General features: G+C 42.7%; 1 protein-coding gene across 5 annotated transcripts in view; it reads left to right on the forward strand.

Moving 5' to 3' along the window:
* The window catches only part of SFMBT2 (Scm like with four mbt domains 2), a 243,407-nt gene that overhangs the window by 218,672 nt on the left and 12,457 nt on the right, over positions 1–12,278 (forward strand). For all 5 annotated transcript variants that reach the window (XM_033959308.1, XM_033959310.1, XM_033959309.1 and 2 more), the window contains one exon: positions 5,885–6,060. In XM_033959308.1, coding sequence (XP_033815199.1) covers positions 5,885–6,060 — 176 coding nt within the window. The remainder of the gene's footprint in view (positions 1–5,884; positions 6,061–12,278) is intronic.

The raw sequence follows: 12,278 nt of genomic DNA on the forward strand, positions 1-12,278 counted from the left end.
TACAGTCAATCACCATATAAGGGACACAAACCGTACAAGTCTGACCAATACTGGCCTTAGTTCTTTAATTTATACCATTTGTTTTCTAATTAGAGAACCTCTGTGTTTATCCCATGCTTTCTTGGGTTCCATCACCGTTTTCCTCTCCACCACCTCCCTCGGGAGGGCATTCCAGGCATCCACCACCCTCTCCGTGAAAAAGAATTTCCTAACGTTACTCCTAAGTCTTCCTCCCTGCAACCTCAAGTTATGCCCTCTAGTTTTACCATTTTCCCTTACAGTGGTACCTCGGTTTACGAGTGCACCGGTTTGCGAGTGTTTTGCAAGACGAGCAAAACACTCAGCAAACTTTTGTCTCGTAAACCAAGCACTGCCCCGATAAATGAGCACTCAGCAATGGTAGCCCAGGGGTAAGTACCTGCCTGCGGGTGCTGCAGCGATTCCAAGATGGTGCCTTCCTTCCCTCGGGATCCCCGTGCGGCTGCCCTCCTGCTTCGGCCGATGCCTCTGCTGTCGGTCAGCGCCTCCCGGCTCCCATCTAAGCCTGCCGCCATCCCCGAGGGAAGGAAGGCACCACTTTGGAATCACTGCAGCACCCGCAGGCAGGTACTCACCCCTGGGCCACCATTGCAAACTTTGGTCGTGGAACGAATCTTCTGAGTTTGCATTAAGGCCTATGGGGAACTTTGCTTTGATAAACGAGCGTTTTGGATTACGAGCATGATCCTGGAACGGATTATGCTCGTAAACCAAGGTACCACTGTATTTGGAAAAGATATGGTTCAAATATCTCTATCATATTTCCCCTGTCCCTCCTCTCCTCTAGAATATACATGCTTAGGTCTTCGTCTCTTCCTGTACTTCTTTTTGTTCAAACCCTTACCATATTCATCGCCTTTCTCTGGACCACTTCAAGTCTTTTTATATCATTCACTAGATATGGCCTTCAAAATAACACAATACTCCATATGGCCTCACGAATGACCTGTATAGGGATATCAACACCTCCCTTCTTCTGCTGGTTATTTCTCTTTCTATGCAGCCTAGCATCCTTCTGACTGAAGCCTCCGCCTTATTACACTGTTTAGATGCCTTTAGATCCTCTGACACAATCACCCCAAGGTCCCTGTCACTTATGATTTTAAAGTGTTTGAGACTTGTGCAGATGAGGACAGAGCTTGCAGGAATGGGGCAGGGACATGAAAAAAAACTCACGGGGATGGGAAAATGAGCTCCCGCAGGGACGGGGAAAAATTTGTCCCCGTGTCATTCTCTAATAGGCGCTACAAACTCACAGGCAGTTCATGAGGCTGAAATCTCATGGGAACACTATTGAATGCTGATTGAAGAGCTTTATTGCAAAGGCTCTTAGAAAGTATTTATACCAATTTTAGAACAAGTTGTTCCTTGCCTTGCAATGGCTCTAACTGATTGCTTTGTTAAAAGATTAGTTGCCAGAAAAGAATTCATACATTGTTCTTTAGTAGGTTGGTTTGTTTTTTTTTTTTTACTGCATTAGAGTTTGCTTCTAGCCTCATTTCCTTCCTAATACACAACATTTTGAAATAAATCTTCTTTGCATGGGTTACAAAAGAACCATCATATTGCTTGCAGGCTAGTAGCTATTTGCAATCACTGCATAGAAAGCATGCAGCAGTTGCAGGCCCTGATGTTAACACAGAGTCACAGACTAGGAAATAACCTATTTAGGCTCCTAGACTAGCATTGGTGCATATGTATTTCAGTTAAGATGCTCTGACACCCATTCTAGGTCCAGGCTCACCCAAAATATTTGCCTCCATGGGTACCCAGTATAAGAGACTTACCCTTTCTTTTACTAAGGCGCGCTAGCTAATTTAGTGCGCCCATAGAATATAATGGATGCGTTAGCATTTAGCAAGTGCTAAATCGGCTAGCGCGCCTTAGTAAAAGAGACTAAGCTTCCCTAGCTCTTACCATTACCTTCCCCATCTACCTCTTAATGCTGCTGCTGCTTTTCCAGACCAGCAGCAGCATCTCCAAATCAGCAGTTGAATGTGACCCCGAACGCCCCCCAAAATAGCCAGTTTCAGTTCAGTGCTAATGGCTTATTTTCTATGGCTCTAACTGATTAAGTGCCTCTGAAAACTAGTGGTTAGCTCTGAACAGATGATTTAAACAGCCAGGAGCTATGGGGCTCATAATCGAAAGAGAAAAAGGTCCAAAAACCGGCCTAAGTCAGCACTTGGACGAACATTTCTCAAAAATGTCCAAGCGCCGATAATAAAACCAGGTTTTGGATGTATTTAAAAATGACCTAGGCCTTCATAGTGCCGCTCAACGTCCAAAGCTAAACAGGGCGTTTTGGGAGGCGTGTCAAAGGCGGGAGTTGGGCGGGACGTGGGCCGGCTTAGACTTAGTCGTACAGCATGTAAAACACATAACACAGACCCCCCACACACTACCCCAATGATTACCCCCCCTCCACCCCAATAAAAATTTTATTCACAACTTTAAATTTCAGTTTCCAGACCATCATCACCTGGCCGCCTGGCATAAGAAAGCCTAGTCGTCCAGCCCAGAGGCAGCTTAAGTCATCTTGGGGGTGGGTTAGGGACCCATAGAGAAGAGGACCCATGCCCATAAGCCCCTGTAATGACTGCATTGCTACTTAAACATGTGCACTCCCCTATACACCCCCAAAACCCTTTTTTACTGGCATATAAGTGGCTCCTGAAGCTTCAAGATACTTTATGGCTTAGCCCCTAAATACATAACAGACCTTTTCTCTTTCACAACCAACAGACACAAGCGAAGCTCACACCTGAACTTTGTTTCTCCACCGGTTAGAGGTCGTAAATTTAAAAGTCATCACCAACATCTTTTCTCACATCAAGCAGCACTGGGGGGTAAAGACCTAGAACAATTACTCGTGCCTACTACCTATAGGGAATTCAGGAAACATCTAAAAACACATCTGTTCCTGAAATACTTAGGAAACCAACCTATACAATCTTAGTCCTCAATAAATGATCTCTAGAACTGTCAATCACCAAGTCTATACTTTGTTGATTCCACTCAATCTGTAACATCTTTAATCATTGTAAATCGCATAGAACTTCACGGTCCTGCAGTATATAAAAAAATTGTTATTATTATTATAAGAGTTATTGGGGTGATAGATAAGTGGATCTAGGGGATTCTGGAGGTGGTTTGAGGGGCTCACCATGACCTATAAGGGAGCTGTAGGGAGGAGAAGCCATGGCACCCTTTTTGTGAAGTTTACAGCAGTGCCCTGTAAGGTACCCCACATTTAGCTGGAATGTCTGATTGTGCAGTCCATCACTTTGCAGACCCCTCCCATGTCCAACAGGGCTTGTTCTAGGCGTTTTGGACTTGGACGGAAAATTGGATGGAAATGTGGTATAAAGATGGACAATTTAGCGGCTTAGAAGATCAGATCGGCAGGACGTATAATTAGACGATTTCAAAAGCGAAAAAAAGTTGAACGTCTCTTTTGAAAATGTGTCTTAGGCTCTTTTTAACTTTGGATGACTTGCGAGATGGACGTAAACGGACTTAGACGTCCCTTTCGATTATGCCCCTCCACATTTCTGGCCAGTTAAATTGCTTTGAATATCGACAGTTTTATTTTTTATTTTGGATAAAGTGGTGTGGTAGAGGTTAATAAATGCAAATTAAAAAATGGAAAATAAAGTGATGCCTTTTAATTAGATTAATTTTAATACATGTTTGACTGACTTTCAGAGGCCAAAACCAACTTCCTCAGGTTACCATACCATAACAACAGTATACATTTCTCCCTCCGAGTCCACGGTTTCAGCATCCGCGGATTTGGTTATTCGCAATTTTTTTTTTTTTTTAATTCATTTTCATTTTTCGGGCTATTTTTAAGCCCTCTTAGACCCCCTTAAGCCTTACCTGGTGGTCTAGTGGATTTTCGGGGCATGAGCGATCTTCCTACGCTCCTGCCCCGTGCAGATCACTCATAGGAAATGGATGAAGTTAAGAGGTGATAGGCTCAGGAGTAATCTAGGGAAATACCTTTTTATAAAAAGGATGGTAGATGTATGAAATAGTCTCTCAGTAGAGATGGTGGAGGAATTCAAGAAAGCGCGGGACAGGCATGTGGGATCTCTTAGGGTGAGGAGGAGGAGATAATGGATGCTGCGGATGGGCAGACTGGAGTAGCGGAGAACCTAATTTATCTGCCATCACATTTCTATATTTCAAACATGTTTGGTAACTCAACAGCAAACTAAAGGCTAGCAAAGGTGAAGCTTGGTGACCATTTGGCAATGTATCAAAAACATATATTCAACCTATCCTCCTCACCCATGCTCTTTAAAAAAATGTCTGGTGATAGCCACAGTCCATCTCCATAGACATGGCCTCTTTGTCTACCTTTATCAAGATGATATGCTGCTGTCAGGCTGCACATAGTTGAATGTCGGTCCCATTACAAGAAACGATCTCCACTCTGCACAGCCAGAGTTTTCTAATCAATGTAGAAAAGTCTTTATTAGAACCAAACCAACATATCCTGGACACAAGTAAAGTAAAATATGGGGTTGTGGTATTTTTTTTGAGTGGGTGGAGGTAAACCCTCAGGTGGCAGCAGGCCTTTTTTTTAATGTCTTCCCTTTGCCGCAGTCCTGTCCCTTTTCTGACGTCAGAGGCAAGATTGTGGCAGAGGAAACAGCTCTGAAGGCCTATAGCAGCTTGCAGGGATCGCTAGCACAAGTGATCCTCTCTGCAGGCTGCTGAAATGAGGTAAATGGATGCACGGGAGGCTAGGGGGAAGCCGGACACCAGCAGGAGGCCAGGGGGAAAGGCTGACACCAGCACTTCCTGACTGACCCTCCCCCCTCGCCCTCTAAAACAGCAGCGGCCGGCCAGCAAGAGGCAGCACTGCCACTCCTGCTTTAGGGGCAAGGGGGGAGGGTCAGTCACTGAATCGGGAGGCCGATTTTTTTGTTTGTTTGTTTTAAATTGATTCAAATCGATTCACCAGAAGTGAATCGGTGAATCAATTCAAATCGTGAATCGGGCAGCACTAGTACGGATTAACCCAGCCATGTCTTCTTTTTAGAGGACTGTCCAGGCATCTGGACAGGTTTTCAAAACCTGGCACTCTATCTACATATTGAAAAACCATTGAGCTCAGGGCTGCGACTGGAGGGCATCTGCAGATGCTCCCCAGATGTGACCCCGAAGAGATGAGGTTTGTGTAGGGTTGGGGGTGGTGGAATGGGACACAGCTGTGGGCAGAACGGGGCAGAACAAATATGGTAACCCTATGTGAATAAGACTGGAGGAATTTTGGTGCTGAAATGCAGTGGTAGAAGCTGTGACTAATCAATAGACCTTTCAATCATGTCTTTATGTAGATCCTAATGGTTATTCTTGGATTATTATTTGACAAGTATCCAGGTGTCACAATTAAATTACTGGTGCACCACGCTTTTAAACTGCACATTGTGTAATTTAGAATGGGAGCTGATAAATTGAAAACTACAGTAGAATGTATTACTTTCTGCCATATCTAGAAGAAATACTACAGATGTACAGCATTAAAAGAGAGAAATGCATCATTCCAAGCACACCCCAGCCTAATATGGATCTTCCCTACAGTACATTCTTTGCAAACGCATCCTTTTGCAATGTTTTAAATTACCGTATTGTGAAGTGAAAAAGTATTTTACAAAAACACATTTTTCAAATTGCCACTAATGGAATTTTTCTCAAAGCTTATTGGAGAAATTATTTTTTAATTGAAAATGTCTATAGCGGCTAATGCTTTATTTAGGCTCCGACCTTCTCTGTTTTTGAACTGCAGTGACACAGTTTGCTGTGATTATTTATTGAGCTTTATTTCTTCTAGATACAAAGGAAAGACATACAGAGCAACAGTGCGGATTGTCAGGACATCAGACCAAGTGGCAGATTTCTGCAGACGAGTGTGTACCAAGCTACAATGTTGCCCAAATTTGTTCAGCCCTGTTTTGGTCACTGAACTATGTCCAGAGAACTGCTCAGTTCATACCAAAACTAAATACAGTAAGTGCTGAAAGAATGATTTTACCCACATTAAAGGCATATAAAACCACTGTCATAGAAACTGCACCTGTTGTCATCAATTTATTTTGAAAAGCAGTTTGTCCAGGTGTATACTGATTTATCTGACAAAAGGGCTCACTAAATTTCCCAACCTTAATCTGGCTAAAAATAGACACAAGCTAAAAGTGGAGAGCATTACTACTTTAGCTGGGTTCCTGGAGGTGAGTTCTGGGTGACATTAGGAAATCCTCCCTTCCTCCACCTCCCCTTCCAACATACAATTGCCAAATTCAGCCCACACAAAAAGGGCCAAAGCTAGTTCTCCAGTTATACCCTTTTGTAATTTCCAAAGAGAGTAGTGTCCCTTTGAAAATGTAAATGGAGTCCATATCCAACTTTCCAAATTTATTTAAAATTTTCTGTCCCGCCTAGGGAAAACCGTCAAGGCGGCTTACAATCTAAAAACATGTTCAAAATACACAATGTACAAAAAATAATCAATGCATTGTACAAAACAAAAAATCAACACATAAATCCAAACACAGATCAAAAAACTTTCCAAAATTAACATCAATGGTATTCTTTCTTTTGTCTTTCAAGATCCTCCTAGCAATACCCATGAGAATAAGCTTCAGGAAAAAAGTCTTTTTTGAAAATTGCTCCATCATGGTATAATCTAATCTAATATCCTATTTGTGAGTCGCACAAACCTATACAAGCTCTAGGGTATAAGGGAGTGTTTGGGTTTTAACTGCAGATAAAGATGAAAACATACGCTTAACAATATACACCGACTTGATAGATAAATTTAAGTAACTGAATTGTAATAATTACACTACCAAAATAAAAAGCCAGACGTGAAGGTCCATCATCTAATCTAACCTAATCTAATATAATCTTTTGTCTTGTTATACCACATCATCCATGACCAATGTAAGGGCTCAAAGCAGTTCACAATAAGAATTATTAAAAACAAAACAATAATATATTAATTGAGATTATCATTCTAAAAGTGGAAAAAAAAAAGCTTTCCAGTATTTACAAAAGATTTGATAATTTTCCTTCGATAAAAGGTTGTCATTGTAAAAAGTTTCATCAAAGTCTTCTCTCTTTTCAGGCAGCACTCTGGGATAAGGACTTGAAGTCTTTATTATTGAGTTCAGAGTCCTATCACCATTTTCGAACACAATTGAAGACATATTTGTTCCCTAAATAATGATTATTCTTAATGATTACATGGTTTTCTAACTTTGTTTACCGCATAGAACTTACAAGGTTATGCGGTATAGAAGTTATACTGTTATGTTATGTATATAAGATGTGGTAAATCATTCCAAATAGAAGTAAAAATAAATGACAAAGAACGAGAAAGTAAATCCTTAGATTGAATAGACGGATTCATCAAAGAATGTGCAAGAGTAGATCTACAATTAGTTTGTCTAACAAAATTAGAGATGTTGAAGGTTCTACTGACTGACCATAATAAATTTTAAAAGCTATATATGCACTCTTAAACTTAATGCTGGAATTAAAAGGCAGCCAATGAAGATTCCTCAAAAAAAGGTGTTGCATGCCCAAATTTTGATTTGCCATAAATCAGATGAGCTGTGGTATTCTGGATTAATTGTAATCTTCTCAGATTACCACCACTAATACCACAGAAACTGAATTAAGAACATAAGAATTGCCATACTAGGACAGTCCAAAGGTCTTTCAAGCCCAGTGTCCTGTTTCCAATGGCCAACCCAGGTCCCAAGTAGTAAAACGGATTTTATGCTTCAGTAGTACAAGAGTTGTGAAATGATGTTGATGGAAATGTGATCTAACTGATACAAGGCAATGTAAACTTTAAAAAAAACCATTTTTTAAGTAAATTATTCATCTGTTGTTGAAAAGTAAGTTTTGAATCCAGAATTATGTCTAATACTCTAGTAAATTTTTCAAAAAAACAATGAAACCCCTCTGTCTCTGCCAGTCTGGAGGGACTAAAAGAAAGAAAATTAGCAGGTAAGATCTATTTTCTCCTTCTCTAGTATTCAGAAAGATTTTTTTCTGGAAGTTCTGGGTATTCTGATCCGATCCATATTAATTTAGTTTTAATAGAATTCAGCTTTATTCAAAGTTTAAGGAACCAGTCTTGGAGGCTAGATATAAAAGAGGAAATGTTAGAAGACAAATGTTTCAAATGTGAATTTACCCCCTGTAACATAGAAATATCATCAGCATAGATGAAAAAGTCACCTGGTTCCAAAGATAAGAAGTTTAGTGTAGTCATTTAAACATTGAATAATATTGGAGACAGCGGTAACCCCTGAGGGACACCGCACAGCCGGAGACCATGCAGAAAACAACTTTTCCATTCAAATTTATTACATAGGATCTAGTAACCAAAAACTCATGCATCCAATTCAGTACATTTCCATCAATTCCGAATTGTGAAAGAAGATAAGTTAATATATTATGGTCCACAATGCAAACGCTGCAGACAGATCAAATTGTAGTAATTTGTTACTTTTGTTCAAAATGTAGTTCATTTTTTTAACAGATTCTTACATTCAGATTGTCTCCTCTATTTTCCATCTAACTCTCATCAAAGAATTATCATTTGTGTTCCTTCATTGATCTACCTCCTCTTATCCTTCTCCATACAACACTGTGGCTCACTGGTTGAGCTGCTGTCACTGTTCACAGAGGTCGTGAGATCAAATCCCGATGCTGCTCCTTGTGACCCTGGGCAAGTAACTTAATCCTCCAACACCCACTGCTTTGAATGTCAGCTCTAAAATGCCAAATAGACAAAAAGGCAGTATAGAAGCCCCATTCCCTTTCATCAAGCCCAGTATCCTATTTCCAACAGTAACTAATCCAGGTCACAAGTGCCTAGCAGAAACCCAGAGTAGCAACAATCCAGAGCTGAGATTGTGATGTCATAAAGCCTCATTCCACCAATGCCTAAGAGCCAAACTCATCAATGATGTCACAATGGCTTGATTGTCCTATACTCAGCTCACATAAGTATTGCCATACTAGGACAGACTGAAGGTGTAGCTCACTGGTAGAGCTGCTGCCTCTGCACCCAGAGGTTGTGAGATCAAATCCCAGTTCTGTTCCTTGTGACCTTCAGCAAGTCACACAATCATCCTGTGCCCACCGCTTTGAATGTCAGCTAGGAGACTAAGGGTTTCTTCTATCAAACTGTGCTAGCAGTTTTTAGCACAGAGAGCCACGCTGAATGGCCTGCGCTGCTCCCGATGCTCATAGGAACTCTATGAGCGTCAGGAGCAGTGCGGCTCACCGCGCTACAAACTGCTAGCGCAGTTTGATAGAAGAGGCCCTAAGAGACTGCCTTGTTAAAAATAGTAGCACTTGATCTGTGGAGAGATAGCAGGCATGTTCAGTCATAGGAAGTAAGCCCAAAAAGGGGAGAAGGACCAGTCTTCACAATCACACATTCAGTGCATTCAAGCACTTAACCCCTAATTCTAGAGAGTTATGCGCCTGAAGTTCCAACCAAAATGCAAATTTGCACACCCAACTTTTAGAATAAGGTCGGATGCACATGTAACTTAATGAATTACTTAGCTGCTAAGCGGTTTTAACAACCAATTATTGTCTTCAATTGGTGGTAATTGGCACTGATCGACAGTTACACATGTAACTGCCTTAGTATTCTTACTCCAAGGAGACATTGACTTGGGAGGGGCATGAGGAGTTAGGGGTAGTTACACATGTGGGTCATAGAATGCCTGTCTACAGTTACGTGTGAGCATTACGCCAGCCACTGAGCTTGCATAAGTGCTCGCAATTAAAGTTAGGTGTGTAAACGCAGACTTGCACAAGTATGCTATAAAGCACAGTTACTTACCGTAACAGGTGTTATCCAGGGACAGCAGGCAGATATTCTTGACTGATGGGTGACGGCACCGACGGAGCCCCGGTACGGACAATTTTAGAGTGATTGCACTCTAAGAACTTGGAAAGTTCTAGTAGGCCGCACCGCGCACGCGCGAGTGCCTTCCCGCCCGACAGAGGCGCGTGGTCCCCAGTTAGGATAAGCCAGCTAAGAAGCCAACCCGGGGAGGTGGGTGGGACGCAAGAATATCTGCCTGCTGTCCCTGGATAACACCTGTTACGGTAAGTAACTGTGCTTTATCCCAGGACAAGCAGGCAGCATATTCTTGACTGATGGGTGACCTCCAAGCTAACAAAAAGAGGGATGGAGGGAAGGTTGGCCATTATGAAAACAAATTTTGCAAAACAGATTGGCCGAAGTGTCCATCCCGTCTGGAGAAAGCATCCAGACAATAGTGAGATGTAAAAGTATGAACTGAGGACCAAGTAGCAGCCTTGCAGATTTCCTCAATAGGAGTGGAACGGAGGAAAGCTACAGATGCTGCCATAGCTCGAACTCTATGGGCCGTGACAGAACATTCCTGTGTAAGTCCGGTCTGAGCATAACAGAATGAAATGCACGCTGCCAGCCAATTAGACAACGTACGTTTAGAAACAGGACGTCCCAATTTATTCGGATCAAAGGACAGAAAGAGTTGGGGAGCTGATCTGTGGGGCTTAGTACGCTCTAAATAGTAAGCTAGAGCCCTCTTACAGTCCAAAGTATGTAGAGCCTGTTCTCCAGAATGAGAGTGAGGTTTCGGAAAGAAGACAGGCAGAACAATGGATTGGTTGAGATGGAATTCAGAGACAACCTTAGGGAGAAACTTTGGATGTGTACGCAGAACCACCTTGTCATGATGAAAGACCGTAAAAGGTGGATCTGCAACTAGTGCATGTAGCTCACTGACCCTCCTGGCAGAGGTAAGAGCAATAAGGAAAAGTACTTTCCAAGTGAGAAACTTGAAAGGAGTGGTAGCCAAAGGTTCAAATGGAGGCTTCATTAAGGCGGAAAGAACCACATTGAGATCCCAGATTACAGGAGGGGCTTTAAGAGGTGGTTTCACATTGAAAAGACCCCGCATGAACCTGGACACCAAGGGATGAGCTGAGAGAAGTTTTCCATGAACCGGCTCATGAAAAGCAGCAATAGCACTGAGGTGGACTCTGATGGAAGTAGACTTAAGGCCAGAGTCAGACAAAGAAAGCAGATAATCCAACAATGTCTCCACTGCCAGGGAAGTGGGATCAAGATGATGAATAAGACACCAGGAAGAAAATCGTGTCCACTTCTGATGGTAACATTGCAGAGTGGCTGGTTTCCTGGAGGCATCTAGAATGGAACGAACGGGTTGAGACAAAAGAGTATCATGAGAAGTCAGCCCGAGAGATACCAAGCTGTCAGGTGCAGAGACTGGAGGTTGGGATGTAGAAGGGTCTCCTGATGCTGTGTAAGCAGAGAAGGAAACAGTGGAAGAAGAAAAGGTTCCCTGGAACTGAGTTGAAGTAGAAGGGAGAACCAATGTTGTCTGGGCCACCTCGGAGCAATCAGAATCATGGTGGCTCGTTCCCTCTTGAGCTTGAACAAGGTTCTTAACATGAGAGGCAGAGGAGGGAAAGCGTACAGGAACAGATTGGACCAATCGAGGAGAAATGCATCCGCTGCTAGACGGTGAGGAGAGTAGAGTCTGGAGCAGAATAGGGGCAGCTGGTGATTGTGAGGAGCTGCAAAGAGGTCTATCTGAGGAGTGCCCCATTGAGCGAAGATGGACTGCAGAGTGAAAGGATCGAGTGCCCACTCGTGAGGCTGGAGAATTCTGCTGAGCTTGTGCGCTAAGGAATTCTGCTCTCCCTGAATGTAGATAGCTTTCAGGAATAGATGGTGATCTATGGCCCAAGTCCAGATCTTCTGGGCTTCCTGGCACAATAGGCGAGAGCCTGTCCCACCCTGCTTGTTGATGTAGTACATTGCAACTTGATTGTCTGTGCACAGCAGGAGGACTTGAGGAAAGAGAAGATGTTGGAAGGCCTTGAGGGCATAAAACATCGCTCTGAGTTCCAGGAAATTGATGTGATGTTTCATTTCCTGAGCTGTCCAAAGTCCTTGAGTTTGGAACTCGTTCAAGTGAGCTCCCCAAGCGTAAGGGGAGGCGTCGGTGGTGATGATAAGTTGATGAGGAGGTAGATGGAAGAGAAGGCCCCTGGAGAGATTTGAGGATATCAACCACCATTGTAGAGACTGACGAAGAGATGATGTCACAGATATGTGACGAGAGCAAGGATCCATCACTTGAGACCACTGGGTAGCTAGGGTACATTGAGGAGTG

This window comes from Geotrypetes seraphini, chromosome 9, assembly GCF_902459505.1.
Source record: "Geotrypetes seraphini chromosome 9, aGeoSer1.1, whole genome shotgun sequence".
Taxonomy (NCBI): domain Eukaryota; kingdom Metazoa; phylum Chordata; class Amphibia; order Gymnophiona; family Dermophiidae; genus Geotrypetes; species Geotrypetes seraphini.